The sequence below is a fragment of the Tamandua tetradactyla genome, chromosome 2, assembly GCF_023851605.1.
Source record: "Tamandua tetradactyla isolate mTamTet1 chromosome 2, mTamTet1.pri, whole genome shotgun sequence".
In the NCBI taxonomy this organism is placed as follows: domain Eukaryota; kingdom Metazoa; phylum Chordata; class Mammalia; order Pilosa; family Myrmecophagidae; genus Tamandua; species Tamandua tetradactyla.
The window spans coordinates 219,099,358-219,126,623 of NC_135328.1; the positions used below are offsets into that span (position 1 = coordinate 219,099,358).

Genomic DNA, 27,266 nt, shown 5'->3' on the forward strand with positions numbered 1-27,266 from the left:
TGGGTTAGTAGGCCACTGATCTCTCTACCTGAGTTGTTCCATCTTTAAAATAGGGGTATGGTTTGAAGATGTTATTACCCCAGAAAAGCCATGCTCTTTTTCCTAAGCCAGACCTATTGTTTAGGGTGAATGCTTTGGCTGGATTGTTTCCATGGAGGCATGGCCCACCAAGTTGTGGGTGTGACCTTTTTATTAGATGGAGATGTGACTCTGCACATTTAAGGTGGGTCTTGATTAGTTTTGTAGTCTTTAAGAGAGCTCATGGAGAGAGAAAGAGCTCAGAATTGATATAGGTGCAGGTGTTTGAAGTGTCAACAGAGCAGATGCCTAGGCATGGATGTTTGGAGATGTGGAGCCCAGCACATGTACCTTCTCATGAGATGCTAAGCAAGCCAGAAGCTGCAAGGATCCACAGGGGCTGAGAGAGCCATTTGAAACCAGAAGCTGGGAGAGGATGCAGATGCTGGGTACATGCCTTCCCATGTGCCAGATGTTCGCTTTTCTTTGGAGTCAAGGTATCTTTCTCTGGATGCTTTAGTTTGGACATTTTTATGGCCTTAGAACTGTAAACTTGTAACTTAATAAATCCCCTGTATAAAAGCCATTTCATTTCTGATATATTACTTTATAGCAGCATTAGCAAACTAAAACAGGATACCTCACCTCTTGGGCAGTATTGGAGATTAAATGAGGGGTGGCATGGGAGCAGAGAGATTCAGCTGTCAGCACAGCACCTGGCACAGACTGTGCTTGATAAAAGATATCCGTCATCACCATCATCACTACCACCACCTTCATTCCCACTGTCATCATCACCATCATCATCCCCACCACCGTTATCATCATACTCTCATCCACACCACTGCCAGCACCACCAGCATCCCCATCACTCCCACCACCCCACCCCCACCACCATCACAACCACCATGTTCACTGTCAGCTCCACCGCCACCATCCCACCCCCACCACCATTGCTACCACTACCACCTCCACCCCACCACCATCACCATCACTACCACCTCCACCCCACCACCATAACCATCACCACCACCCCACCACCATCACCATCACCACCACCTCCACCCCACCACCATAACCATCACCACCACCCCACCACCATCACCATCACCACCACCTCCACCCCACTACCATAACCACCACCACCACCACCACCATCACCATCACCACCATCACCACTAGTACCACTCCTACCCCCACCACCATCACCACCACCATCACCACCATCACCACCATCACCACCACCATCACCATCACCACCACCACCATCACCACTAGTACCACTCCTACCCCCACCAGCATCACCACTACCACCATCACCACCATCACCACCATCACCACCACCACCATCGCTATCAGCACCATTAGCACCACCCTGTCCTCATTGCCTGGGGATTCAGGATAAGGCAGGGCACCTGAAGAGAAACACTTGTATTTCTGCAAGAAAAGCTTATGGTGGTGACCATGATGTCTCTATATTTTATAAACAGTGCTTTCAAAACAAAAACAAATTAAATGTACATGCAACTTTACAGAAGAATACAGAAAAAAAACATTGCTTAATACAATGGCCTTTTATATCTGAAGTGTCCGCAGGATGTTTACAGAGTTGTAAGCAATGTACATGAGAAATGTCTTCACTGAATTTTTCCACCAAACCTTCAGAGTTATCTTGCCAAGTTGATAGCCCTTGGGGTGCCTTGTTGCACTGCATCTGAGCTAGTTCTGGTTTATTTTAGTATTAAAGATACTACTGCCAGACGCCGCCGTGTTTGGATATCTTTACAGTTTTTCTTTAGCCTATTTGGGGCAAAGGTGAGAATGTTTTCAGGGCTGAGTGTTGCCAGACAAAGCGTTTTGGCAGCAAGGAGGAGTGTGCCTGTTTCTCCACAGCTTCCAGACATCCAGTTTCTTTTGCTTTTTAATAACAACTGAATCGCGATGTAGTTTACATACACTAATGGTCATCTTTTAAGAGTATACTGTGCAGTGATTTTGTACAACTGTCACTGCTGTTTAATTCCAGAACACTCATTAGCAGTCACGTCCCATTTCTCCCTCCCCCTAACCCCCCCAGCCCTTGGCAACCACTAATCTACTTCCTGTCTGCATGGATTTGCCTATTGTGGACCTCTCATATAATTGGACTCCTACAGTGTTTTAGTTTGTTACAGCGGCCAGAGCTGCAATATACCAGAAATGAAATGGCTTTACTTTATAAAGGGAATTTATTAAGTTGCAAGTTTACAGTTCTAAGACCATGAAAGTGTCCAAATTAAGGCACCAAGAAGAAGTTATTTTCACTCAAGAAAGGCTGATAACATCCGGAGCAGCTCTGTTGGCTGGGAAGGCACCTGGCCATGACTGCTACCTTTCTCTCAATTCATAAGGCTCCCCCGGGGGCGTCTTCTGCATCTCCAAAGGTCTCTGGCTATGTGGGCTCTGTGGGCACTAAAGCTCTTCCCAAAATGGTTCCTCTTAAAGGGCTCCAGTAAACAGCCTCACCTTGAATGGGTGGAGACACATCTCCATGGAAACCATCTAATCAAAAGTTATCACCCACAATTGGCTGGGTCACGTCTCCATAAAAACAGTAAAAAAGATCCCACCCGGCAATATCGAATGAGGATTAAAGAACATGGATTTTTATGGGGTGCTGACAGTTTCAAACTGGCACATAGAGTATTGACCTTTGTGTCTGGCTTCTTTCCCTTAGCATAATGTTTTCAAGGCTTATCCCTGTCATAGCACGCATCAGAGCTTCATTCCTTTTTACGGCTGAGTAATATTCCATTGTGTGGCTAGACCGCAGCTTGTTTATCCGTTTATCCACTGACAGACATTTAGGTTGTTTGCACTTTTCCACTAGTGTGAGTAATGCAGCTATGGATATTTTCAGGCATCTAGTCATACCATTTAAAATTGTTTTTTTTTTAGTTAGTTTAGTAAATGTGAAATGGCACCTCATGAGTCTTTAGTGAACTTCACCCATAAGGCTCAGCTGTCTGAGAGCAGTGCCCTGTTTGCAGAATGGACCGTCCATTGCTTGAGTTGTCCTAGCTCCCGAGCCTTGGGCATGGCCCTTCACGATTTGATTGAGGTCCAGAAAGTGTTAGATATTTTTAATTGTATCATTTATGGAAGATTTCCCCCCATTCAGTTTCTCTAATATTTTATCTTAGTTTTATTGGTTTGGATTGTATATTTCTCCAGTTTTGAAGTGAGTCATCCTGCCTATCGTTTAATATATAATTCTAAATCTAAAAAAAAGTAAGACTTTTTACTGCTAATGGTGAAGAAGTTATCAAGAAGATAACTTTGTTTTTTAACTTTTATAGCTTTATAAAAAAACTTTTATCTATATTGGTGTTTTTTTGGTCATGGATTTCATTGCCAGGTTGGTATTCAGTGTTTATTTTTCTGCATATTAATATCTGTATCTCACTATCATAAACTATGTAACTCCTTGCCCCCCTGTTGATCACTTTATCATTAAAAAACTCTTATCCACTCGAGGGTGGGTTTCTGGATTCTTCGTTTTGCTTCAGTGAGGACTGCTCCGTCTAAGCCAGTCTATGTTAGTTCAATGATCTTTTTAATAACTTAAAAAAAAAAACTGGTAGGGCAAATCATCCCCAGGTTTTCTTTGATATTCTTGTTCAAATATGAGTCAATTTAATCCAGTTAAGTGCGTCCCTGGTTGGTATTTTGATTGAAATGGTGGTGAATCTTCAGAGCAGCCCCTCTGGCCTGCTGTGCCCAACGCACACCTGGCTGGATGTGGCTGCTGCCTTCCCAGCTAAGCATCCCCGGGCAGGTCTCCTGACACCTCTTTTCTTGACTTCTTATAGGAAGAGATTTCCAAGGTCTCCTCCGGTGCTCATTTCCTGCTCTTTTAGGGTTTTAAAGGGCCGTGGGGGTGGGGTGTCCTGTCACCCAGCACTCCAGGGTGTGGGCTAGCTAGAGAAGCCAGGGTTGCTTAGGGAGGTGGCGATGCCTGCCTGGAGGGATGGAGCCGAGTCCAAAGGGCGCCGCGTCAGGGCCCCACTTCCCAAGTTCCGTTTGGCTGCAGGTTCGGGAGGGAGCTTGTAGACCAGGAGAGACCATGTTTCTGCTTCGACGAGGCTTGTCTCTAAGAGTCCTCAGGTCGGGAGCCGATGAGGCCTGTCTTGGGGAGAAGGCCAAGCAGTGAGTTGAGATGCAGGGGGGCTTTGGAGTTGCTGGTGGGGTTTTGGGAATGACCCTGGCTTTGTGTGCCTGGGGGGAAGGCGCTGAGCCTTCCAGGCATTTGGCTCTTGGTGCTGTGTGGCAGAAATGGAGTGCCTCTGGCTTTGGGGGCTTCTGCGTTTTGATGGCCCCAATCTTGACCAGCCGGTGGAAGCAGCACTTTGGCCTCTTTGTCCAGGGGAGGGGACTTTGTCCAGGGGTCCAAGAATTGGTGTCTCTGAGGAGGGAGGGAAGGAAAAGGGGTGGCCCTGCCCTAGACTTGCCTGTGGCCAAGGGCAGGAGGATCCCAAGCCTGAACTGACCTGGGGGAGCCCGATCCTGGGCACTGCACTGGGCCAGGAGGGGGCAGGTGGGGCTTAATGGGGTATGGGGGCCGGGAGGGGGCAGGCAGGTCAGATGGAGGTGTCTGGGCCAGGAAGGGTCAGGGGGTAGATGGGGGTGTCAGGGGAGGTGGGAATTGGGAGGGGGGCAGGCAGGGCAGGTGGGAGTGTGGGGAAGGGGAGGGGTCAGGCTGGGCAGGTGGGGGTGCAGGGGCTGGGAGGGAGCCGGCGGGGCAGGTGGGGGCTGGGACGAGCAGGCTGGGCAGGTGGGGGTGCAGTGGCCGGGAGCAGATGTGGGTACCAGGAGTGGGCTGGTGGGAGTGTGGAGGTGGTGTGGGGGCTGGGATGGGGCAGATGAGGCAGGCAGGGGGTTCGGAGCCAGGTGAGGGCTGGGAGGGGATAGGCGGAGCAGGTGGGGGTTGGGAAGGGGCAGGTGGGGGTGGGGAGCAAGAGGCTGGCCAGGTAGGGGTGCAGTGGCTAGGAGGCAATGGTCAGGGCTGGGAGGGGCCAAGTGGGGCAAGTGGGGACTGGGAGGGGGCAGGCTGGGCAGTTGGGGGCTGGGAAGGGGCAGGTAGGCCAGGAGGGGACATGGGGGCTAGGAGGGGGCCGGCCGGGGCTGGCCACAGCTCTGCCTGCTCTGCCTCCCCTCTTCCCTCCCTCCCTGGCCCCAGACTCGACACTTTAACTGAGATTCCTGCCCCAGCCGATTCCTGCCCCAGCCGGGCCCTGCCCTCACAGGAGGGGCCCCAGGAGCTGCTGAGGGGGAGGTGCCCTGGGGTCACAGCCTTGGGGTGGGGAAGACTCTTCCAGAGTTTGGGGGCCTGAGAGTTTAGCTTCCAGGCAGCCTCGGCTCCAGCCAGCCCCGCCCTGGTTCCTCGCCCACTGAGGGCTCCTGAGGTGGCCATCCTGGGGTGGGCGTAGGGACCCCTGGAGCCTCTCCTGCCCTCTGTGCCTTCCCAGCACCCCACACTAAAGGGGCAGAGCTGGGATTCGGGGTGTTCCTCTGTCTAGATGCTTCTTTCTCTTTCTCTTTTTGCCTGAGGGTGAGAGCACATGGGGGCCAGGGCTCTTGTACCCTTGGTAATCATTTCCGTAAATTACCTTTTGGGGAAGGCCTGGAACAGGGGGGAAGCCTGAGCTTTTGATGAGGCCGCCAGGCTCTGTCGTTCTCTTTTGCTTATGACAACACCTTGAAGACTGCCAGAGAGGCAGGCGAAGTTGCCCAAGAACTGCAGGGGAGGAAGAGGGAGCCAGGCGGCTGGCTCGGCCCCTTCTCTCCCTGGGGGTTTCCATGTCCCTTGCCTGCAGGACTCTGTGGAGAGGGCCCCGTGTGGGGGAGGCGAGGGGACCCCCCACGATGATCCGTCTGACGATTCCAGTGAAGGGGGGCTGAGGGAAGAAGGGGGTGGGCGGCTCGGAAGTGCGGGCCTGCTGGGGTGGGGGGAGCTGGGGTGGCTCGAAGTGGCTGAGACCCTGGAGGAAGGCTGGGGGACAGTTTGCCCTTTGAGGAAGGGCAGAATCTCCCGAGACCCACATGCCAGGGTGATGTTTGCCATAGACTTCTCAGAACCAGCCCCACAGGGGCTTGATCTCAAACCCTGGCCTTTCGAAAGAGCCCCCAGTCATTTCTGTTCCTGTTGTAATTATTGATAAAACAAGGTTTCTGTGACAGCGGGCTTTGGGCAGACTTCAGATCGGCTGCAGCCTCTTCTGTGGTTGGATTGGGCGGCACGGGAAGCCAGGCTGCGCCCCTGGACCTGGCGTGGCTGGAACTTGGGGCCTTCTTTGTGGCCAGGCTGGCCCCGTGGGCTGGGCCCTGGGGATCGATGTACAATTCGCTGGAGCTGGCGCCACTCACCGCTTGCCCTGGCTCTGATGCTTGGGGCTCCCTGCAGCCATGCTTCCCAGCTGAGCAGGCGGGCACCCCTGCCCAGGCAGTCGGGGGCCTCTGCAGGCAGATTGTCCGTGACTTTGCCCATTCCAGGTGAGTTTGATTAGTTTACTGGAGTCCTTTAAAAGGGGAGAAATTTTGGAGAAAATGCAGTTGCTTCAGAGTCGACACAGATATGTGGAGGAGCTTGGAGTGCCGAAAGAGAGAGCAGATGCTTAGACCCGGACGCTTGGAGGGTGGAGCCCAGCAGAGGTTGCCTGGTGCCTTCCTGTGCGATGCTAAGCGAAGAGATGAAACCCAGAGTTTTGCCCCAGAGCAGCTAAGTTAGGACCCACCAACACTTAAAGAGGAAACCACTGGAATCAGAAGCTGGAAGCAGTGGAACCAGGAACAAGGACCAGCAGACGTCTGCCACATCCTTCCCAAGTGACAGAAATCAGCCTTTCTTTGGAGTCAAGGTGTCTTTCCCTGGATGCCTTGGTTTGGACATTTTTAAGGCCACAAAACTGTCATTTGTAACTTAATAAATCCCCTTTATAAAATCCATTCATTTCTGGTATATTGCATTCCAGCAGCATTAGCAAACTAAAACAATCACCTTTATAATATTTCAGTATCCTCATCACCTTCCATTACTAAGAATTTCCCATCTCCCTAAACAGAAACCCTATACCCATTGTGCATTAGCCCCCATTCCCCCTGCCCCTGCAACCTGTATTCCAGTTTCTGTCTTCATGAGTTTGCATATTCTCTGATGTTTATTTTGTAGTTACCATGGGGCTTACATTTAACTTCCTAAGTCTCTAGCAGTCTCATTTGCCTTGTTACCAACTTCAGAAGTGTGCGTGAACTGTTCCTACACTCCCTCCCCACACACTTTATGTAGTTCTTATCCCAGAGTATGTTTCTATAATACGGTTCCCAAACCACTCGTTATCGTCACATTTCATGCATTTGTCTTTGAGATTCTGTAGGGAATAAGAAGTGGAGTTACAAACTAAGAATGCTATAGTACTGGCGTTTACATTTACCCATGTTGTTACCTCTTGGAGGATTTTTAAAGGTAATATATGTCTTCAGATACTGTGACATATTTCAAAATCTGAAAGGCACCGAGGCACTTCAGGGGAAGCTTTCCCTGCTCAAGTCCTCACCCAGTCCCTTCTCCAGGGCCGACCAGAGATGTCCACAGAAGGCTCCCCTTGTCCTGGGCCTGCTTGTTTTCACCTGACGATGTATTGCAGGGAACCTTTCATACAGGAAGAGCTCCCTCCCTTGTTAAAGGTGGGGCCCTGTTCCCTTGTGTTGCTGTAACTTAATTTAACTTGTGTCCTTTGGTGGACACCAAGGAGATGCCCGGTCTTCTGCATTATACCCGTGAATGGCTTTGCACATCCTTTGTTTAATCATGGGTGGGAACAGCTGTCCCTGTATGTGCAGTTGCTGGTCAGCACACGTGCAGCTGGAAACGTGACAGATAGTGCCACCTGTAAGGGTGTATTGATTGAGACCCCCGCCTCCCATTAGAGGAATGTCCTCGTCTTCACGAGGACTGGTAAGATGTTGCGTGGACGAGGGCGTGGGGCGGGCAGGGCAGGAGTGCTGGGGAGAGCCGTGGTGAGCGCAGCTGCAGCCCGAGGAGGCAGGCAAGGTTCCTGATCCCGAAGAACTCCCAGTGCTTCTCTGGGGTTGAGTCATTTTTCTGTAAATGGGAGGAGCCCCGGGGGGTGTGACCAGGGGGAGTGACAAGACTTGATTCCTGCTTAGGAAGAGGAGCCCTTGGGGCTGTGAGGGAAGCAGTGAGTTAGGACCTCCCCAAGGAGGGCGAGTCTGTCCTGTCAGCCTGGAGTCCCCACGCCTTCCCTGGCCAGGCACTGTGTGACGGGCTCCTGACTCGCTCCGACCTCCTCCTCCAGCCTAGCTCTTGCGTCACGCCTTGAGGGCTGTGGGCCAGCCCTGCAGGGTTGCTGCCTGTTTCTGGAGCTGCCCGAGTTCTCCTGGCCCTTGGGCTCTCCTTGGAACATCCCGGAGCCCTGGCTCAGCTCCACTCATCCTCCAGGACTTGGCCGAGCAGCTGCTTCCCTTGGAAGCTTTCCCGGACCCAGGTGGGGGTGGCTGCCCCATCAGGGCGAGACTCCTTGCCCGCCGGCCCTGCCGGCGCCATTCAAGCCGCCTGTGGTCAGGTCCGAGGTGGGGGCGTCTGGTGGGCTGGCTCCCTGCACCAGCCTGCTCAGCCCGTCATGGCAGGGTCCTGTCCGGTCTGGGACAGGAACGGCTGGGAGAGCAAAGGGCATTCCAGACTCAGAGCCAGGAGGCCATGGCCAGTGCTGGGCTGCGAGGGCCGGGGAGGGCGGAGGATGGGAGAGGGGCTGCACGATGCTCGGGCCTAATGAGCGATGTGGCCGCGCCGCTAGCCGAGAGGACCCTGGGCATGGCAGAGGGCATCACCAGTGGCTGACCTTGGCCTTTTTGTGAAGTTTCTGGGATGGGAGGGGGGATGGGAAGAAGTGCAGGGCAGAGGGTGGGTCAGCACCCCCAGGACCGGCTTGGGCCCACAGCTGTCTGTTTTGTCCACCCCCACCCCAACCTGAAACACATTTCAGTTAGGCGCTGCTGTTTAAATCCTGGGAGATTTCACATTAAAATCTGGGTTTCCAGCTGCTGCTCCCCCAGCTGGCAAGTGTGGCTGCCCTCCTGGGTCTGACCAGGAGACCAGCAGTTGCTGCCAGTGGGTGTCGTGCTTGCTTTCTGGGTTTTCTTTTTCTTAATAGCAAAGAGGAAAGATTGGGGTGGAGGTGGAGGTGGGCTGACGGGTAACAGAGCTCAGAGCTTCTCCCCGGCCGGCAAGGGTGTGGGGGTTGGGTGAGGCTGCAGGTGGATGCTGGGCAGGTGGGAGCCGCGGCCAGGTGCATGGTGCAGCCTCCTGCTCTCCAGCCTGAGGCCCCCAGATGCAGATGTAATTCGCCAAATGGGTTTCTGGAAAAGCACCCGGCTTGGCTGGGATTGCCCACCGTCAGAGCACCAGGCTGGCTGCTGGGATTCCAAGATGCCACTGAGCTCCCACCTGCTCACTGCCCACGGCAAGGGCACGTTTTCCTTCTTGTTCTCCCTGACCTCTCTGGAGGATCCCCGGCTCTCAACCTCATGCTGCCCTGGCAGAGCTCCTCATGCTGGGGGGTGACTGGCAGAGAGCCTGCTACCACCTGCTGCCCGAGGGACGCCCAAGTCCTGGGACTCCCAGTGGGAATGGGTGGTCCTGGAGTTTACAAATGCACATTTTGTGTCTTTGTGCACCTGGCAGCTGCGGGTCTGGGAACCAGGAGGTGGGGGGGGTGGGCAGCTGCCTCGCCTCGCCGCCCCACCCGGCTTTGCTGGAGGTCTCTGTTGTCCCTCTTCCCTCTCCGTGGGCCAGGCCGCGGGACTGCGGTCCAGCGGGGAGATCAGTCCCCTCTGCCCTGTCCTTCTATCCTGTGGAGGTGGACCCCAGGGCCCCTCCCCTGGCTGGTCCCCTTGGCTCGTGCCCTGGTGAACTCACCATTAGGGAAGAACTCAAACACGTCGGACCATCATGCCCTGGGAGGACCCTTCCCCTTTCCCCTGGGTGGCCACTGTGGCAGAAGTGACCTTCCCATGGAGGCTTCATCCCGCTCCCTCTCTCTCCCCTGCCCAGGATCATGCGGCCAGATGATGCCAACGTCGCGGGTAACGTCCACGGAGGGACCATCCTGAAGATGATCGAGGAGGCAGGGGTCATCATCAGCACCCGGCACTGCAACAGCCAGAATGGGGTGAGGTTGGCCTCGCACGGAAGATTCTAGGCCCCAGAGGCCTGGAGCCCCCTCTGTGCCCGGCCCGCGCCCACATTGCACTTTTGGCTGAGGAGAGGAGCTCGTGGGGGAGCTGGTCCTGAGGCTGCCCTCCGGCCCCCGGGCCTTGGGACTCCCCCACGTTCTGGCCATCTCGATGCTGGGCCGACACTTGGTTTTGGCTGCAGTGAGGAGGGTGGGAAACCCCTGGGAGATGATCCCTGCTCCGGGAGCCAGCAGCTGGCTGGAAAGCTGCTCTTTCTGCGCCTCCTCCCCCACTCCGGAATCCCCGGGGAGGCCCCCCCTTTCAGCTGTGTCTTGAGGCCTCATTGGTCTTGACTTTGATCAGATGTGTCCACACCCGCCTGGGGTGGGAGTTTATCAGGATGGCAAAGAGCAGAGACGTGGGTGTCATGCAACCCTGGGCCCAGTCCCACCTCGGCCTTGACCCAGTTGTGGGCAAGCGCTGCTGCTCTCCATTCTGCAGCTTCCTTGGCTGTGGAGGCCCCCAGGCCCCGGCCTGGCCGTGCCCACTCTCTGCCCACCGTGGAGCCTGGTAGGAGGCAGCCCTGTGGCCCTGCAGCGTGCAGTCAGCCTGTCCTCTCCTGCCGCCCTCTAGTCCAGTGGGGACTGACATTTTCTTGGAGCGTGCAGCTGGTGGGAGAGAAGCCAGCCCCTGGGTGCTGTGGCCAGGCTTGGGGAGGCCACAGTGTGGGGGACACACAACGTCTGGGTCCCTGCAGGCCTCGGTGCGTGCCGCTGCTGGGCTTTCCTCTGATCAGCGAGAAGGAAGACTTAGCCCTGGCTCTAAGTGGTGTGTGCACACACGTGTGGGGGTTGGGCTGGGGGGCTGGTAGAGCCGGCGAGCAGGTCCTGGGGAGACCCTCCAAAAGCTGGGAAGTACAGACCAGGCCAGGGGAATGGGCAGGGGGCTCAGAGCCAAGTGGGTGAGGGTGCCATCGACGGTCATGGATGTGCCTGCTGGCATCCGGGGGCAGGCATGACTCCTGGCACTCCCATTGCATAGCAAGTTCAGATTCTTGCCCAAAGACCCTGTGGGTGGCACCTCTGAGCTTTGAATCTAGACTTGGACTCCAGGCCCACACTGTGGGCCACTGCTTCCACCGTTCCCTGAGCCTGGGCTGCAGGAGGGTACATTCTGACTTGTTGGCTGGGAGATGCCTCTGGGCTGGGGGAAAGAAATGGTGTCTGGTTTAGATTAGACGTTTCAGGCTCAGGAGAGGGAGGGGCTGCGAGGCCCAGGCAATGCCCAGGACAGCTCCAGGGACAGCCTTCTAGCTCCAGGTGCCCAGTGCTAGGGCCCAGGCAGGGGCAGGGGCTTCTCTCCATAGTCTCACCCCACCTGTAACTTTCAATATATGACAGCAGCCTTAAGGTTCTGTCTCCAGCCAGTATCTCTTGGCTGACTCCACCTGGATGTTTCACTAGCCTCCTGAGCTTCACATGTCCAAAAAAAAGCTCTGATCTTGCCTCCAAACTCACTTCTCCTTCAGGTTCCCTCTCCTTTGTGAACAGCCTCAGCAACCTCCAGTTTCTTGGGCTTGAAGCCTGGCGCCTCCTCCTCTCACCCCTATGCATGCTCGCAGCAAATCCTGTTGGCTCCCCATTCTCTTCTTTTCCAAATTGGACACCTGCTCCCTAGCCCTAGGTGGACCACGCCCTGGGGGCCCAGCCCCACTGGGATTGTTGCAACATCCCCCCACAGCTCTGCCTGCTTGCCATTGCCCATCTGGGTCTCTAACAGCAGCCACAGAGACCCTTTGAAGATGAGGGCAGATTGCGTCCCTCTGCTGCCCAGAGCCCTCCAGAAGCTCCTTTCTCACTCAGAGGAAAAGCCAGAGTCCACACAAGCCTCGTCCCCTGCCTTGTCCCCCAGCTTTCCATCCTCGCCTCCTTCCTCTCTCTCTCTTCTCACTTTCTGGCCACATTGGCTTCATTGCTACATCTTGAACTTGCCAGTGCATCCCTGCCTCAGGGCCTTTGCACAGGCTGATCCCTCTGCCTGGAATGCTGTTCCTGCAGATTCCTACCTGCTCCTCCTTCACCTCCTCAGGTCTGCTCTGATCTGACCCCCCAATGCCCGAGTCCCCCACTGCCCTCAGCTGTTCTCAGCACCCATACCTGGCACAACAGAAACTTGCGGATTTGCTTTTGGAGTCTGTTTCCCCGAGATCACCTCCAGGGCAGGGAACTTTGGCCTGTTTTGCCCACCCCGGATGCCCAGCAAGCAGGTCGGCCTCGTCAATGTATGTTGAACACCTGAGACCCTCTCAAGAGCCTCCACCATCCAGCACTGACATTGGGCTATGCTTGTCCTTTCTTATCTTCTGTCTTTCCAACAATCTTCTGGGAGAGCTACTAGAAATAACCCCATCCTACAGGGGAGGAGATGGAGGCCTGGAAAAGCTGCCTGCCTTTCCAAGGGTCCCCCTGGGCTGGACCCCCTGAGCTGCGCTCAGCAGTCCCTTTCCAGGCCCTCACAGCAGGCCAGGCCCTCCCCATGCCTCAGGCTTAGTAACCCCTTCAGCCCCCACACATCCCTGAGAAGGGGCAGCCGCCACCCCCTGGCATTTCCTCAGCAGTTCATGCCCACTGGACTCTCACATCCTCATGGCTGTCCATGGGCACCACTCGTCATCTGTATTTTAGACAAAGAAACAGGCTCAGAGAGGCTAAAAGTCACCGCAAGTGCCCCAGAGCTCCTGAGTGGCAGAGCTGGGAGTTGAACCCAGGACCCACATTGCTCCTACAGGCTCAGCTTCTGCGGTATCATCCCAGCTTGAGGCCCTGTGGCGCTCAGGGTCCAGCCCTGGCCCCTGTGGTTTCCTGAGGGCCCCTGGCTACTTTGCCGCAGTGGGGGCTGCTGCAGCCCCTGTAAGCCTGGGAACTGCGAGTTCCATCACAGAGGCTTGGCTGAGGCTGGAAGGAGCCTGAAGCTTCAGATCCCACCTGTCCTTGTGGGGTGGCTGTTCCAGGTCAGCACCCTGCCAGGTCCTCAGAAACGGCTGCCAGGGTCAGGTTAGAGGTGCCCGGCGTGGGCCAGGCACAACCAGCTCGGTGAGCAAAGGTACCAGCTGCCTCTCAGGTCTCTTCTCCTGTAAAGCAAAAAGACAAACCTTAGCTCTGGGGTTGTGACATAATGAATGAGACTCGTTCATTCAGTCTCCTAAGTAACTCACTGCCCAGTAGTATTTGTTTTCTGCTTGATGATCTTAAGCTGGGAAAGAACCAAGCTTAAGGTTTGCGTGTCAGCCATGGTTCACATGCCCTGTGCCGCGCCTGCACGTTGACGCTGTTATCCAGGCTTCTGGGCAGTGCTGTGGGGGCAGCCTGTGGGGACAGCAGGGAGAGGAGTGCTGCCATCCTGTCAGTGTCCTGGACTACGGTGGGAGGCACAAACACCCCTTACTAAGTGTGCAGGGAGCACCAAGTGTGTGGACCTGGCCCTACCGACCCCCTGGCTGTGTCTCCTGCTGCTCCAGTGCCAGCCTGTCGCCCAGCTGCGCCCTGCAGTCCTCGCCTGCCCTCCCTTCTGCCCCAGGTGCTCCACAGACCTCCCAGTGACTCCTTGTCGTCCTCGTCTCAGCGCCATTGCCACCTCCTTAGTAAGGCCATCCCTGCCCCCTGAAGCTGCCCCTCCAGCCCTACCCACCGTTGCCACACTTCATCTCCGTTGGAGTACAGGACCCCATGTGGTCTCACCCTGGGCCCTGGGCCAGGGCTCTGCCTCGGTCCCCCCAGAATCTGTGGTGCCAAGGCCATGCCCCGTGCCTGGGCCCGTAGCTGAGGGGTCCTGTGTAGCCGTTACGGAGACTGAGCACATCCAAAGGCTCAGGTGTGTACAGCGGGCTCAGCATGTGAGCAGGTGGAAAGGGAGTGCTCTGCTGCCATTTCCACTAAAGGTGGAAATCCCTAGGCGTGCATCTGGGACCTGTGTGCAGGCATATCCCACTGTCTCTTAACTGAGCCACTCCCCAGGTAGACTCAGGGTATACTCCCTGATTTGGTCCTACGGGCAGTGCGCGGATGATTTCAGGTGCAGGGCCTGCCAGCCTTGAGGGCGGCTTGTTCTGGTTGGCTTGCCATTCCAGTTTCCTGCCAGCGGGTGGTGCTATTGCCCCGTGCATTTGCTCAGGGAGGGCAAAACCGTTCTGAACACTACCTTAGCTCATCCTGACGCACTGTGTGTGTGTGTGTGTGTGTGTGTGTGTGTGTGTGTGTCAGCGTGTGTCAGCTCAGAGCTCTACCCGATTCCCCGGTTTCCTGCCTCGCTGAGACCTGTCTCAGGGGCTTCTCCAGTAACTGAAGTGGTGGCAGTGTCCCTGAGCCTGTGTGCACAGAGATGCCCGTGGTCTTGCTAAGGTTCAGGTTTTCCAGCCGGACCTCAGAGCAGGTTCTGTGGGGGTGGAGTGGACCCAGGGATTTGCCCAGTTGATACTGCCAGGTGAGCACTCATGCAGGTGGCAGGGCCACAGGTGGCAGCAGGTGGAAAGAGGACAGGTGCGCCAGGGCTTGGGCGGAAGTCAGGTTTCAGCTGTATGGCTTGGGCAACTTGGCTAATACCTCTAAACCTCAAGTCTCCCCTTTTGTAAAAAGGAGTGCTGTGAGGATGAAACAGGAGAGCGAATTCCAGGGCTGGCCATCCAAGTGAGTCCCCTTCTCCCTCTCTTCAGCCCCTCCCCAGCCCAGGGGCTGCGAGGGGGGCCTCAGTCCCACCGTGTAAACTTCCTACAAAAGGCGGTTAGTGTCCAGTGGAAAATCGTGAAAGAGCTGCCTGCTCTGTTCGGAAAACGAAGTGCCACAGTCCCATTGCTCAAACCCAAGGCAATTTTTTTTTCATCATTAAATTAGCAAAGATTAAGAATGATTCTGCATGTGGCGAGGGTGCCACAGCAGGGTCCCTTGTAGGGCGCCGGAGACTGCGCCCGCCACTGCTCCCTGCTGAAAAGCATCTCGATGACAGACCCCAAAGTGTCTGTCCTTCTGAGTCCCAAAAAAATCCCCGGTGCAGAAAACAGTTGAAGTGAAAGGCCGGCTGTCACAGAATTATTTATAACGAGAAGCAACTGGTGTTGACCCAAATCTCTTAAGGACAAAAGAGCATATTAAAAATATTTGTGCAGTGTTGTGTCGTGAAGAAGAAATCATGAAAAGTGTCATGGAAACAAGATCAGGAAGTCTTTCATGTCCCAGTAGAGAAGGGGCTCCGAAATGGGGGTCAGGGAGAAGAGCAGGCAGGTGTCGGTGTGGTCACTGGGCACCCATGCGGAGGGCTGTGCCCGCTGGGGCCTCGGCCTCTGGACAGCCGGTGCCAGTCGCGTCGCCCCCAGCGCCCATTACCGCCGGGTTCCTGGTGGCCCAGGAAGGGGTGGCCAGAGGCCAGCCTGGGCCCCGTTTCGTGCCTTTGTGACTTTGAATCATGAAAACAGGTTACCTGTTTAGAGGTGAAATAAAATTTAAATAAACTTAAAAATAGTGATTGCGAAAGGCTTGTCATACCACGGGCAGATTCTTTTTCCCCACGTTGGGTGGAAAAAGCAGAATGTGAAAGTGTAGGTTTAGTTTGGGCGTGACTATATAAATCTAAAACAGCAAAGCAAGGAATCAGGCAAACAAACAAACCCTCAAGCCCCTATTTTTAGGGGGAAAAGCCTGGAAAGGATGTTCCCCAAATAGTAACGGTGGTTATCTTTACAAGAGGGGTGTGATTTTTCCCTCCTCTTTTTACTTTTCTGCTTTTCGCAAATTTTCAATAGTGTGCTTTTTTCTTTTCCCCTCACTTTTGATTGTAGAAGTAATGCATGTTTATGGCAGGAGAGTTAGAAAAAAGCCACCCATAATCCCACAGCGCGAGGAACCACCATAAGCGGTGCCGTGGCGTGGCGTGGCCTTGTTTTGGCGTGGCAGTCCATTGCGTCGCTCTCACAGCAGAAAGAAAATAAAGACCCTTTGCATGGAGCTTGTCGGGGCGGGTGGGGGCAGCGGGCGGGGACTTGGGGAGCCTGAGCCCACCTCTGATGTCCGCAGGAGCGCTGCGTGGCTGCTCTGGCCCGGGTGGAGCGCACCGACTTCCTGTCGCCCATGTGCATTGGCGAGGTGGCGCATGTCAGCGCGGAGATCACCTACACCTCCAAGCACTCCGTGGAAGTCCAGGTCAACGTCATGTCCGAAAACATCCTCACAGGTGAGTCCCAGCACCTCTCACCAAGGTTCCAGGTCAGGGACTCGGACCGCAGCGGTTGCAGTGCTCCTGTGGGGCGCGTGCTGTGCTCGCGGCGCTGCTCAAGCCCCAGGTGGACACTGGCCCCTTGTGGTCCACCTGGGAGTGCTGACCCCCTGCACTGGGCAGGCGATGGGTGGGCGCACATGGAGACTGGTGGGGTGGCATCCAGGCCCCCGGCATCTGCCTAGGCTTGGGTGAGGGGCTCTAGGGGGATGGCTTGGTCCTTGGCTGGGGGCGGGCAACACAGAACCGGCTCTGTGGAGGACGCTGTCCTGTCCCCCACTTCTCCTGGCCCTGTGAACCAGGCTGAGATCAAGTTCTCTGGGCGAACCTTTGACTCCGGTTTGATCTGAATATTCTCTTCCTTGGCTCTGGTAACCATGGCAACCCCTGTTCATCTTCCCACTCTTGGCGCAGGAGAGCGTGGGGACAGTCCTAGCTCGCACGCACACGCTTCTTTTTATAACCTGGCTGTGGGGAGGGGCCGGCCCTTCCTTGGCCCCGGCCTTTGCGCCCGGACCACGCTGTGGCTCTCGCTGCCCCCTGCCCCAGGCCGGCAGCCCTGCTGTCCGCAGATGAAGGAGGCGCTGTAGCCCTGTGCTCCGGATTGGTCATGGGCTGGAGTCCCCTTGCCCCATCAGTCCAGCCGGAATGTGCGATGACCTCAGCTGGGTTGAGGATCAGAACCAGGCAGGCCAGCCCAGCTGCGGGGCCTGCGGGCCGCACCGCTCAGTGGGGGCCGGCAGAGCTGCGCGTGGCCGTCGGCCTTGGCCTGGCCTCAGGCGGTGGCAGTGGCAGGGGAGCCTGGGGCACCCCTTCCTGCTTTGGGGACAGCGGCCGTCGGCTGGGGACGGGCTTGGGACAGCGTGAGTCTGACAGACTCTGCCCCGGGCCAGCCTTTCCCCGGGCTGTGCAGCGGCTGTGCCTCGACCCCACAGAGGGGGTAGCGTGTGGTAAGGTCTGCGCCTGGCATGGCTCCGCCAGAGGCACCGGGTATGTCCAGCCCGTGCTACCCTCACCGCCACCCAGTGCCACCGCCACCCAGTGCCACCGCCACCCAGTACCACCGCCTCCCCATCTCCCGGGCTGCTTTCACTAATGCTTCAGTGCCAGGGAGTCACTCCAGGATTGGGGCGCGGGGCCTGCTTTGCAGGGTCCCATCCGTGTATGAAGCCCCCTTTCTGACATGTGGGGGTCCACAGCCGGAGAGGAGCCCCCGTGTGCGGGCCCCCTGCAGGCGCAGCTGCCCTCAGCAGGCGGCTGTGTCTAGAAGGATTTGGTGGCTCTTGCTTCTCGGGAGGGAAAGGGGGCGGGCGAGTGGCCACGTTGGGGCCATCTCCAGTCGTCAGGCCGTCAGGCCGCTGTCAGCCACCAGGCCTGGGCCACCCCTGTGGGAAGGGTGCTGTCTCATGGCTGATGCACCCGCCCCCACTCTACTCCCCTGCCTTGGGGACCCGGCCCCCTTCCTCGGGGCTCCCTCCAGCCTTCCCTTCTGGAAGCGTGAGGCTCGCCTTGCCTTCCTCACTTGGGTCCTTGGAGGAGCCCAAGGGCAAGGGCACACGGCTTCTTCAGGTGTGTGGCTTCCGTCCTCTCGGTGTCACGCCTTGGCCCCTCCCCCAGCCCGCCGCGTTCCCCACCCAGCCCTGGCCCAGCACCTCCTCCTCTGCCCCTCCCTGGGGACCGCGCTGCCCTCAGCCGGCCCGAGCGGCTGCTGTCTCGGGTGGGCACTGAGTGGGTGGAGGCCGGCGCTGCCAGGCAGCCCCCACAGAGGATGCCCCGCCCGCTCAGGAGTGCCCCTTTTCTGGGGGGGCGGGTGTGCCTCCCTCTTGCTGGCAGCGTCGCGGCTCCTCGCAGATGTGGGGTCTGTCGCTGGTGGGGGAGCGGGGGGAGCACAGGGGAGACCAGCGCCGAATGACCGGGTCCAAGTCACGTTCGTGGGGGCCCGCCCATGCATTAGGGGTGAGGCTGGACGTGGGCAGGAGGCCCTGTCTCGAGCTGAAGGTGGCGAGGAGCTGCGGGCAGAGTGCTGCTCCCCCACCCCGGAGGACAGCCCCTGCGGGCCGGAGCGCCCAGGTGGGAGAACCGTGTGCCTCTCAGAGAAGCCCCCCACGACCCTCCACCCTGGTCTTGGGTTTCGCTCTAGGTTCAGGCCTCTTCCTGTCTCCCAAGCAGCAAACGGGCTCGGGGTGGGGGCCTCCGCGACCTCCCTTCCTCATTCTGGGACCCGACTGTCTCTGTTATCTCTGTGTCTCTGTCTCTGCTCTCCCATGCCCTCCCTCCCTGCCCCTCCTCCCACGTTTGCATCTGCGGCAGCCTCTCTGTATCGGCACCTCTTTGCTCTCTCTTAGCTCTGTCACCTTGCCACTCCTGGCTCTGCTCTCACACATGTCTCCCTCGCTGTCCCCCTTTCTGTGATGGGCCTGCCTGCCCATGCGCCGTCCACTCAGCTGGCCCTTCGGGGCCGGGCTGGGTGGCCATCCGGCCCCCCGTGCCCACCAGCAGCCCCGTGAAGCCCAGCCAAGAGGACCCGGCGGGCAGGAGGCACCCAGGGTCCCGCCTGGACGTGGCCGAGTGGTGAGGACCCCATGGTGGCCTGTTTCTCCTACCCCAAGAAGCGAGGTCCCCTGGGCAGTGCCCCCCATGGTCCCTAGGAGGCGGGGTCCCCTGGGCTGTGCCCCCACGGTCTGGGCTGCGCTGCCAGTTGTGAGCAGAGGCGCGAGCATATGCCTGCAGACAGCCAGCGCGGCTTTGCGTGGAGACGGCCCACTCAGCACCGCAGCTGTCAAAATATTAAGCTAACGAGGATGGATTGCTGTGAATTGCTCTAGAAAATAGCTGGTAGCTTTTAAGGCTTTAAAATAGATGTTTTTAATGCTGCACTTGTCTTTTGATGGTTTTATTAAGTGATTGAGAAAGCACAATTAGCTTGTTTTGCCTCGCCTGCACCTTGTTGTTCATTTGGGTCTAGAAGAGGGCCACTCGGGGTTGCCATGGAAACCAGCGTGTCAGGCCAGCTCTAGCTGAGGCAAACAGGAAATCCTTATTCCCAAAAGCAGGTTGTCAGATTCACTCAGTCCAAGTGCAGCCAGGAGACGTTTGTGTCCTGCTGGCCTGTCCCTGGGAGCCTGCAGCCCACCAGCGCATGGCTTCGGGAGCCGTGGGTGAGGGCGCACAGGGCAGGCCCGCGGCCCCCGCAGGAGGCGACCTGGTGCTCGGCGCATGTTTAGCAGAGAAAGGGGGTCCCGGAAGCCCAGGCTGGCCTCGGGGAGGCAGTGAGGAGTCGCTGCTGAGCCCTGCGCTCCTCGTGGGCAGCTCAGAGGGCCAGTTCCTGCTTTCCCTCGCCCTCCCTGTCACCTCCCACAGCTTTACCTTCCTCTCTACCTGGGACTCTTCCATGATGAAGAAGCTATTTTTAAAAGCATCTTGGTGGCTACTGCCCCATGATTCAGGAACCAGAGAGGCCCGGGCCTACGCTCAGGACAGCCCTGAGTTGCCCTGTGTCTCTAGGCAAACACCTTCACACTTCTGGGCTCTGGGCTCTTCCCGAACAGGTGGGGCTGTGGACAGAACAAGTTCTAAGCTGTTAGTGCTGACAGGCCACCCGGCGGGTCTCTGCCCACCTGGGCCCAGCCCCCTCGCGCTGTGCTCTGCCCGCTGGCCAGATCCCAGGCCCAAGGCAGGCTCTTTCCTGTCGTTGGGCCCAAAGGGGACGCCAGCAGCCCAGAGTCCATCTCTCAGCCCCTAGAAGCTTCTGGATTGGAGCTCTGAGACTTCTCACTTGAAGGAGAGAGGTTGAGGGTGGCACACAGGGCCCTGCGCCCCTCCCTTGGGTCCCGTCTGGGGGCAGAAGGCAGGCTGCGAGGGTGGACGCAATCACATGTGTGTGGTGCTTTGGGATTTGGGGTTAAACATTGGCCTCAGGGGCTCGGGCGTGGATGCAGCTGCCTGCTCTGCTGCCCCTCACCGCTATGGTTTTCTTCCCTTAAGGTACCAAGAAGCTGACCAACAAGGCCACCCTGTGGTACGTGCCCCTGTCGCTGAAGAACGTGGACAAGGTCCTGGAGGTGCCCCCTGTCGTGGTGAGGCTCCAGCCCCTCTCCTCGGGGCGGCTGGCAGGGGGAGGTGTCGGGGAGCTCAGTGGAGCGGAGCAGGGTGCCCAGGCCCAGGGGGGCGTCAGCCCACCTCTGAGGGGATACCAGTGGGGCGACGTTAGCAGTTCCTACCGGGATTGCACCTGATAGCCCCCCAGACGCCCCCCCGGAGGACCCTGAGTGAGGGGGAAGATGGGGTGACTCGGTGAGAGCCGGGGCCACCCGACTGCCTCCCCCACGGCCCTGTGAAGGGAATGGAGATGGCGCTGTGCCTGCGTGTTTGTCTCTCCCTCCTTGCCCCCAGCCGGCATCTCCCTCCTCCAGCTATGTGGACAGAGCTGTTCCCCCTCAGGCCCAGCGCTCCCCTGCAGGCAGCTTTTAGGGGCAGAGCGTGGTCGGTCTAGCAATGCAGTCCAACCCCAAAGTCCTGCCCGGCCTCCTGCTGTGACCCCTGAACCCATTGGATCCTCCGCGGAGGCATGTGAGTGCCCGCGGCCTCCAAGACCGGCCGCCTCCGCCCACCTAAGAGGACAAAAGCTCTTCTTGGAGAGAATCAGAGGCCCTGGTGCCAGCAGCAGCCCTGTGGGAGCTTTCAAAGACGTGGGAGGTAGACAGACAACAGACTTCCTAAAATAATCAAACTGAGAACCAGGCTGTTGGGAATTCGTGTCTGCTCTTTTTTACTTCTACAGCTGACAAGAGATGGGGTCCTCCTAACACTTCCAGCCCTTTCTCCCTTCTCAGGACCTCTATCGGCTTCCATCAGCGGGCATGTCCAGGGGCCCTGGGTCGCGAGGGCAGGGGATCCCTGCAGCCGCTACAGATGTGAGACAGCGGGACTCTGCCCGAGACTGTCTCCCTCTCCCTGGCTCAGCACCTGGCTGGACGCCTTGTCTGGGCTCCTGGGGGGCAGCAAGGCCCGGGAGGGCGAGCCAGCATGGGACTGGTGGCTGAGAGGCCCTGTCCATGTTTAAAGGGTGGGTGACTGTACCTGGGGCTGTGTTGAATTGTGGGCGTATCCTTCATTCCACGAGGTCACGGTGGGCTCACCACCTGCCTCTGGTCAGCACCGGTGGGGCCCGCTGTGTCAAGTGCAAGGAGACGAGCTCACTGCGAGAATGGGGAGCCAGGCAGTTCCCACATGTCTGTCCCTTAGTCCAGCACCCCCTGCACACACAACACCCATGCAGTGTGTACACCTGCACATGCACACACACACATGCAGTGCACGTACACACACACATGCAGTGCATGCATATGCACACACACACATGCAGTGCATGTACCCGCACCCGCACACACACACACACACACGTGCGTGCGCCTGCACATGCACACACACAACACACATGCAGTGCGTGTGCCTGCACACACACACACACACTCGCTCTGTCCGGGGCTGCTCACCCCTCCCCCTACCTGGAGCCCTTCTAAGACCCAAGAAGCAGGAGTAAGTCAGAGGCACAGTGATTGTTCTCCTTAGCAATTGCAGGTGCCCCTACCAACACTTCCATCTTTCCCATAAGCACTTCCTGTTTAAATTAGTCGTATCACATGTTAATACTCAAACCCAGTTATTTAACAGATTTAATTTTAAAACTCTACAAAATTCAGAAGTCCCCTGTAAGCTGTGTCTCTGGCCCCATCTTTGGAGGGTGATACTGAAGGGAGATTGCTGGATTGAACCTCTTATCTTTTGCTTTGCTTTCGCTTGCTGAGCTCTGGGCTTTGGGGCCTTTGGCCAGTGCAAGGGAAGGGGAGGGGAGGCTTCTGACCCCCGGGGTGCCTGGCCCCCTGCCCAGGCCAGGGCTGTGCTGAGCTCGGCATCCCCCACCCCCACCACATGTCCCAGTAATTGGCATTCTCCCTCCCACATCCTGGAGGAGCACCCAGTAGCTTTTTCATTCCCTTTGTTTGGCCTGGTTTGATAAGACATAAATGTCAACTTTGCCGTTTGTAGAGGAGTGTGCTGAAGCTGTTCCATGAGCCAAGCCGAGAACTCCGGATGGGAGAAGCCAGGCCGCTGCCGGCTGCAGCTGTTCCTAGCGTGTCTTTGGGCCTCCCTCCACATGTGCCCCCACATAAACCTTCAGCTGAATTTGAAATACAGGCCTGCTGTTTCCTGGGGCAGGGGCCAGCCCGAGTTCTGATGAGGCCATCCTGGAAGCTCAGCTTCTCTCTTGGGTTCTAATGGTCCTTCCAGCATCTCTGCCGGGCAGCTGGAGCACAGGCTTCCTTATCCTGCCGGTCTCCTCCTGCCAGCGTTTCTCTGCATAGTCATCCTTTGTTTAAGAAAATGTCTCTCTTCTGCATAGATGGATAGCTAGGTGTGCGTGGTATATAAACATCTGCAGATTTGCCACATGTATCGCACGCATACACATATCTGTATGCATGTATAGACATATATACTCAGCTGCACATCTGCAGGAGTCTGTTTAGATATCACTACAGAGGTCTTTCACCAGCCAAGTTTGTGCTTGAGTTAGGAGGTTGGCACAGACTGCCCCCTGGGACATCTGGACCCAACTGTCTCTTGCTTGAAGCTGCTGGGTTTCATGAAACCAGGGCGGTGAGAGTTGTGTGTCAGCCCCCCATCATTAAAATGTTTGTTATCGTGATTTTGTTCCCGGATTTGGGGGCAGCAGAGAAGGCCTCATGAGGAGGCTGCGTTTTCTGAATCCTCCCAGCTTGAGGCCATGTTACCGTGGAGGCCTTGGCAGGTGACTGGTGAGGGTTAGGACTGCAGTTCCCCTGCACAAATGTGGCTCCAACCGCTTGCCTCTCCTTGCGTAGGCTGAAGGTCATGGACCAGTAAACTGTGCAGTGGTGGTCAGGGCTGTTCAGTCATGGAATTGAGCCATAGTGGGAAAATCAAGACGTTTAAAATGGGCTTTTGCAAGGTCTAAAATCATTACCCGAGATGACTTCTTCCATCAGAGGGTCTTCGGCAGGGTGGGAGGAGCTGCGGGGCTGGGGCAGGCAGCACCTGCAGTGGGCAGTTCCCCAGCTGGCTGGCCAGGAGGTGGTGGTGGAGTGGCTGAAAGAGCAGATGTTCATGAGGGAGGGGTGAGGCGGCAGGGCGCCCAGGAAGCTGATTGGGGGCCTCGGAGGGGCCAGGGGCGCGCACGGGGAGGTGGCTGTGCCTCCTGACCTGGGTCAGGGAGGGTGGCACTGGACAGCCACGTTGCGTCAGAGAAACCTAACTTTCTCCACTTGCACCCAAAGAACTCTGGAGCCTCATCTTTGCATTTATTTTTAACTTCTTGCTTCGAAAACCCCGTGATCATGAGGAGAGCTTCCGAGGAGCCCTACTGGCCGTAGCTACTCGCTCCTCTGACATGCCAGCCTGTGGGCCCAGCTGGGGAGCAGCAGAGTGAGGCTGCCCAGGGCTGCAGGGCCCACAGCCACCTGCCCGCCCAGCGCCCACTTGCACCCGTGACCCAGCAGATCCCTCACCGGGGAGGCGACCCAGGAAGCAACTGAATGACTGAGGACGTTTAGTTCATTATCACTTTAACCGTGGAAACTGGAAACAGCACAATGCCCTCATATGACTGATTGGCTCAGTGAAACATAGAAATACCATTACTTAAAAAATTTTTTTTTTAATTTTTGGAAAGTACTGTTACTTTTACACTTTAATGTAGCATGATGGGACTTTCTTTTCCTGTGTTTAATTTTTAATTGTGGTCACATACATATAACATGAATTTCCCACTTTCACTGTTTTAAGTGTCTCTGTGCACACGTCGTGCTGCCTTCCCCACCGTCCAGTACCATTTTTCATCACCTCGAATAGAAACTGGGCACCCAACAAACAACAACTCCCCCTCCCCCGCCCCACCCCCCAACGCCTCTAATCTACTTCTGTCTCTCCAGATTTATTTATTCCAGATAGTTTCTATAAAGGAACCATACAGTATCTCCCTCAGCAGGATGTGTTCCAGGTCCCTGTGCCATAGCATCTCTCAGTCAGTGTTGTTTTTTATGGCTGCAGTGGACAAGGCTGCTGCGAGCCAGTGGAACTTTTTACTTGTGTTGGCGCAAAGATGATCCCAGGAAGTGTGGAGCCCAAAGGGCTGACCCAGGTTATCTGGGGGGAGGGTGGGGGGTCGGGGAGGGCCCCAGACGTCCACCTTCTTTGTTTTTGTGTTTTCATGTCAGTTCTGTGTTATCAGAAAGGAGCATAGCTGCTTCCAGCGGCGCGCGGGGGCTGACGCTGTGCCCCGCTCCCCGGGAGCACAGCTGCTTCCAGCTGCTTCCAGCGGCGCGCGCGGGGGCTGACGCTGTGCCCCGCTCCCCAGGGGCACAGCCGCTTCCAGCGGCGCGCGGGGGCTGACGCTGTGCCCCGCTCCCCGCAGTACTCCCGGCAGGAGCAGGAGGAGGAGGGCCGCAGGCGGTACGAAGCCCAGAAGCTGGAGCGCATGGACACCAGGTGGAGGAACGGAGACATCGTCCAGCCCATCCTCAACCCAGGTACCTGGGCAGGGACCCCGCCGCCGTCGTCCCCATCCGTGGAGACGGACGGCCCCGGCCAAGCCGCGAGCTCCCTCCGCCCGCAGCCGGTGCTCCCCAGGTGTCGGCTGGGTCCCCTGCACCAGCCTCCCTGGGTTCCCTGGAGGAGCCCCCCACCCCCACCCCTAGAATCCCCTCAGCAGCGAGGGGGCAGGCGGGCAGCTCCGGGAGTCCCTGCAGGGGATGGATTGTGCTGACACTTGAACAGGAAGGCCACTCGATCCTGAGAATTGGTTTTTGTTGTATCTTTTCCTCAAGTTCTCAGGTGCTTGTTCTGGATGGGCTGCTTACAGGATGGCAGTTGCTCTTTAGACACCATTTTCTTCCTTGGCTCATGAGTTAAGACATTTAATTTGCTGGTGGGCTCTCTGGGTCCGACTGGGGAGGGGGTGAGAGAGCAAGGGGGGGAGCCTGGCCCCCTTCCAACATTCCTCCCACTCATTCATCCTTTTGCTTCTGTGGCCGGGGCAGCCTGGCTTTAACAAAAGGTCTGGCCACAACGGAAACAAATAGGTCAAGGTCACAAGAGTCCTTAAGAGAGAACTTCCCTGGAGCAGTACAGGCTGGGGGTGTTGGGGGGCACGTCTTTCATGAGACAGTGTCAGCTCTGGGGGGTGGAACCATTCCCAGCACTGCTTTGGCTATTCAGGGCCCCCTCTAGCAATCCACGTGAAGTTTAGAACCAGTTTTTCATTGCTACAAAGACGTCAGCTGGGGCTCTGTGGGGATTGTGCTGAATCTGTTCACCAGCCTTTCCAGTGTTTGGTCTTCCCATCCATGAACATGGGCTGTTTCTCCATTTGTTTAGATCTTTTATTTCTTTCGACACTGGTTTGTTGTTTTCAGATAAGTTGGCACTTCTTGTGTTGTATTCATTCTTAAATATTTTATTTTTTTTTGATGCTATTGTGTGTAGAATTGTTTTCTTAACTTTGTTTTCAGATTCTTTGTTGCAAGGGTATAGAAATGCAATTGATTTTTGTATATTGATCTTGTATCTGGCATTTAGTTCTAATAGTTTTCTAGTGAATTCCATCGTATTTTCAACATATAAAATCACATCTTCTACAAATGGAGGGTTTTACTTCTTCCTTCCCATCTGAGTGCCTTTTGTTTCTTTTTATCTTCTATTGGCCAGGCTGTAGCCCTCTGAGTGATGTGGAATGGGCAATTTGGATGTGACAGTGGTCATGGCATCTGGGAATGGCAGCTCAGGGAGAAGGATGGACAGTGAGCATTGTGGCCTCATGGTCTTCCTCACTGGGCAGAAATGCTCACTGCCCCTTCCTGTGGAAGGGCCCATCCCGTGCACGGCAGCTCAGCCTCTGCAGAATCGGCCTCTGACTTGCCCCTTCCGAGCCTCCCGGTTTCTGTAGTTCTCCTAACTCTGATACAAGGTTTCCGAAATTTGTGACTGTCACCTAGCAACCTCCACAAGAGGCATCCTTTCAGAGATTCTGAGAGTTCTTTAAAACCCAGAAAATACAGTCCTCCGAATTCAGCTGTCCGGCCTTAACCATGAAGGGAGAGTTACAGGGACCACGAAACAGAATCAGACTTTTCCCAGGTGAATTTAGTGCCCGCTCCATCCCTGCCCGTGGATTTAAAACACCAGCTTTGGGGTCTGGCCCAGCCCGGCCATTGCAGCCATGGTTGGGGTAAGTCACCCAGCCCCCTGGTTCCTGGGCTGAGCCTGGGGTCTACCTTTCTGGGTAATCGGACAATACTCCAGCCATCACCCCCAGCCAGGCCCAGACCTTCAGGCCTGCGTTTGGCAAGCTTTCCTGCCCACATCCCTTTTTTCTTAGTGGTTAGGATTTTCTCCTCTGAAGTACTCCTTTGTCCTCTGGAGGACCCTCTCGGGCTTAGCCCAGAATGCTGGTCCTGTTAGTGCAGGACAGGGGGTGCCAATGAGGGAAGGGTCCTAGGGTTGGGATGTTGCATTTGCATCCCAGCACTGCTTCCTCGGATGCTTCATCTGCTCAGGTGTCAGTTTCCTCGGCAGAGACAGAAGTGATGAGACCACCAAAGCCGTGGGGTTGTTGAGATGATGTCATATAGCACATGTAAAGCACTGAAAATGGTTCTGTCACGTAGGATGTGCCATAAAGGGAGAATTTTGTTTGTTCGTGGCCATGTCAAACTGTTCCC

The 27,266-nt window shown here is 56.4% G+C and overlaps 1 protein-coding gene across 5 annotated transcripts in view; it reads left to right on the forward strand.

Moving 5' to 3' along the window:
- The window catches only part of ACOT7 (acyl-CoA thioesterase 7), a 108,764-nt gene that overhangs the window by 26,905 nt on the left and 54,593 nt on the right, over positions 1-27,266 (forward strand). For all 5 annotated transcript variants that reach the window (XM_077151487.1, XM_077151484.1, XM_077151483.1 and 2 more), the window contains exons 2-5: positions 10,127-10,244; positions 16,311-16,467; positions 20,494-20,585; positions 24,962-25,076. In XM_077151487.1, coding sequence (XP_077007602.1) covers positions 10,131-10,244; positions 16,311-16,467; positions 20,494-20,585; positions 24,962-25,076 — 478 coding nt within the window. In that variant the 5' untranslated portion in view covers positions 10,127-10,130. The remainder of the gene's footprint in view (positions 1-10,126; positions 10,245-16,310; positions 16,468-20,493; positions 20,586-24,961; positions 25,077-27,266) is intronic.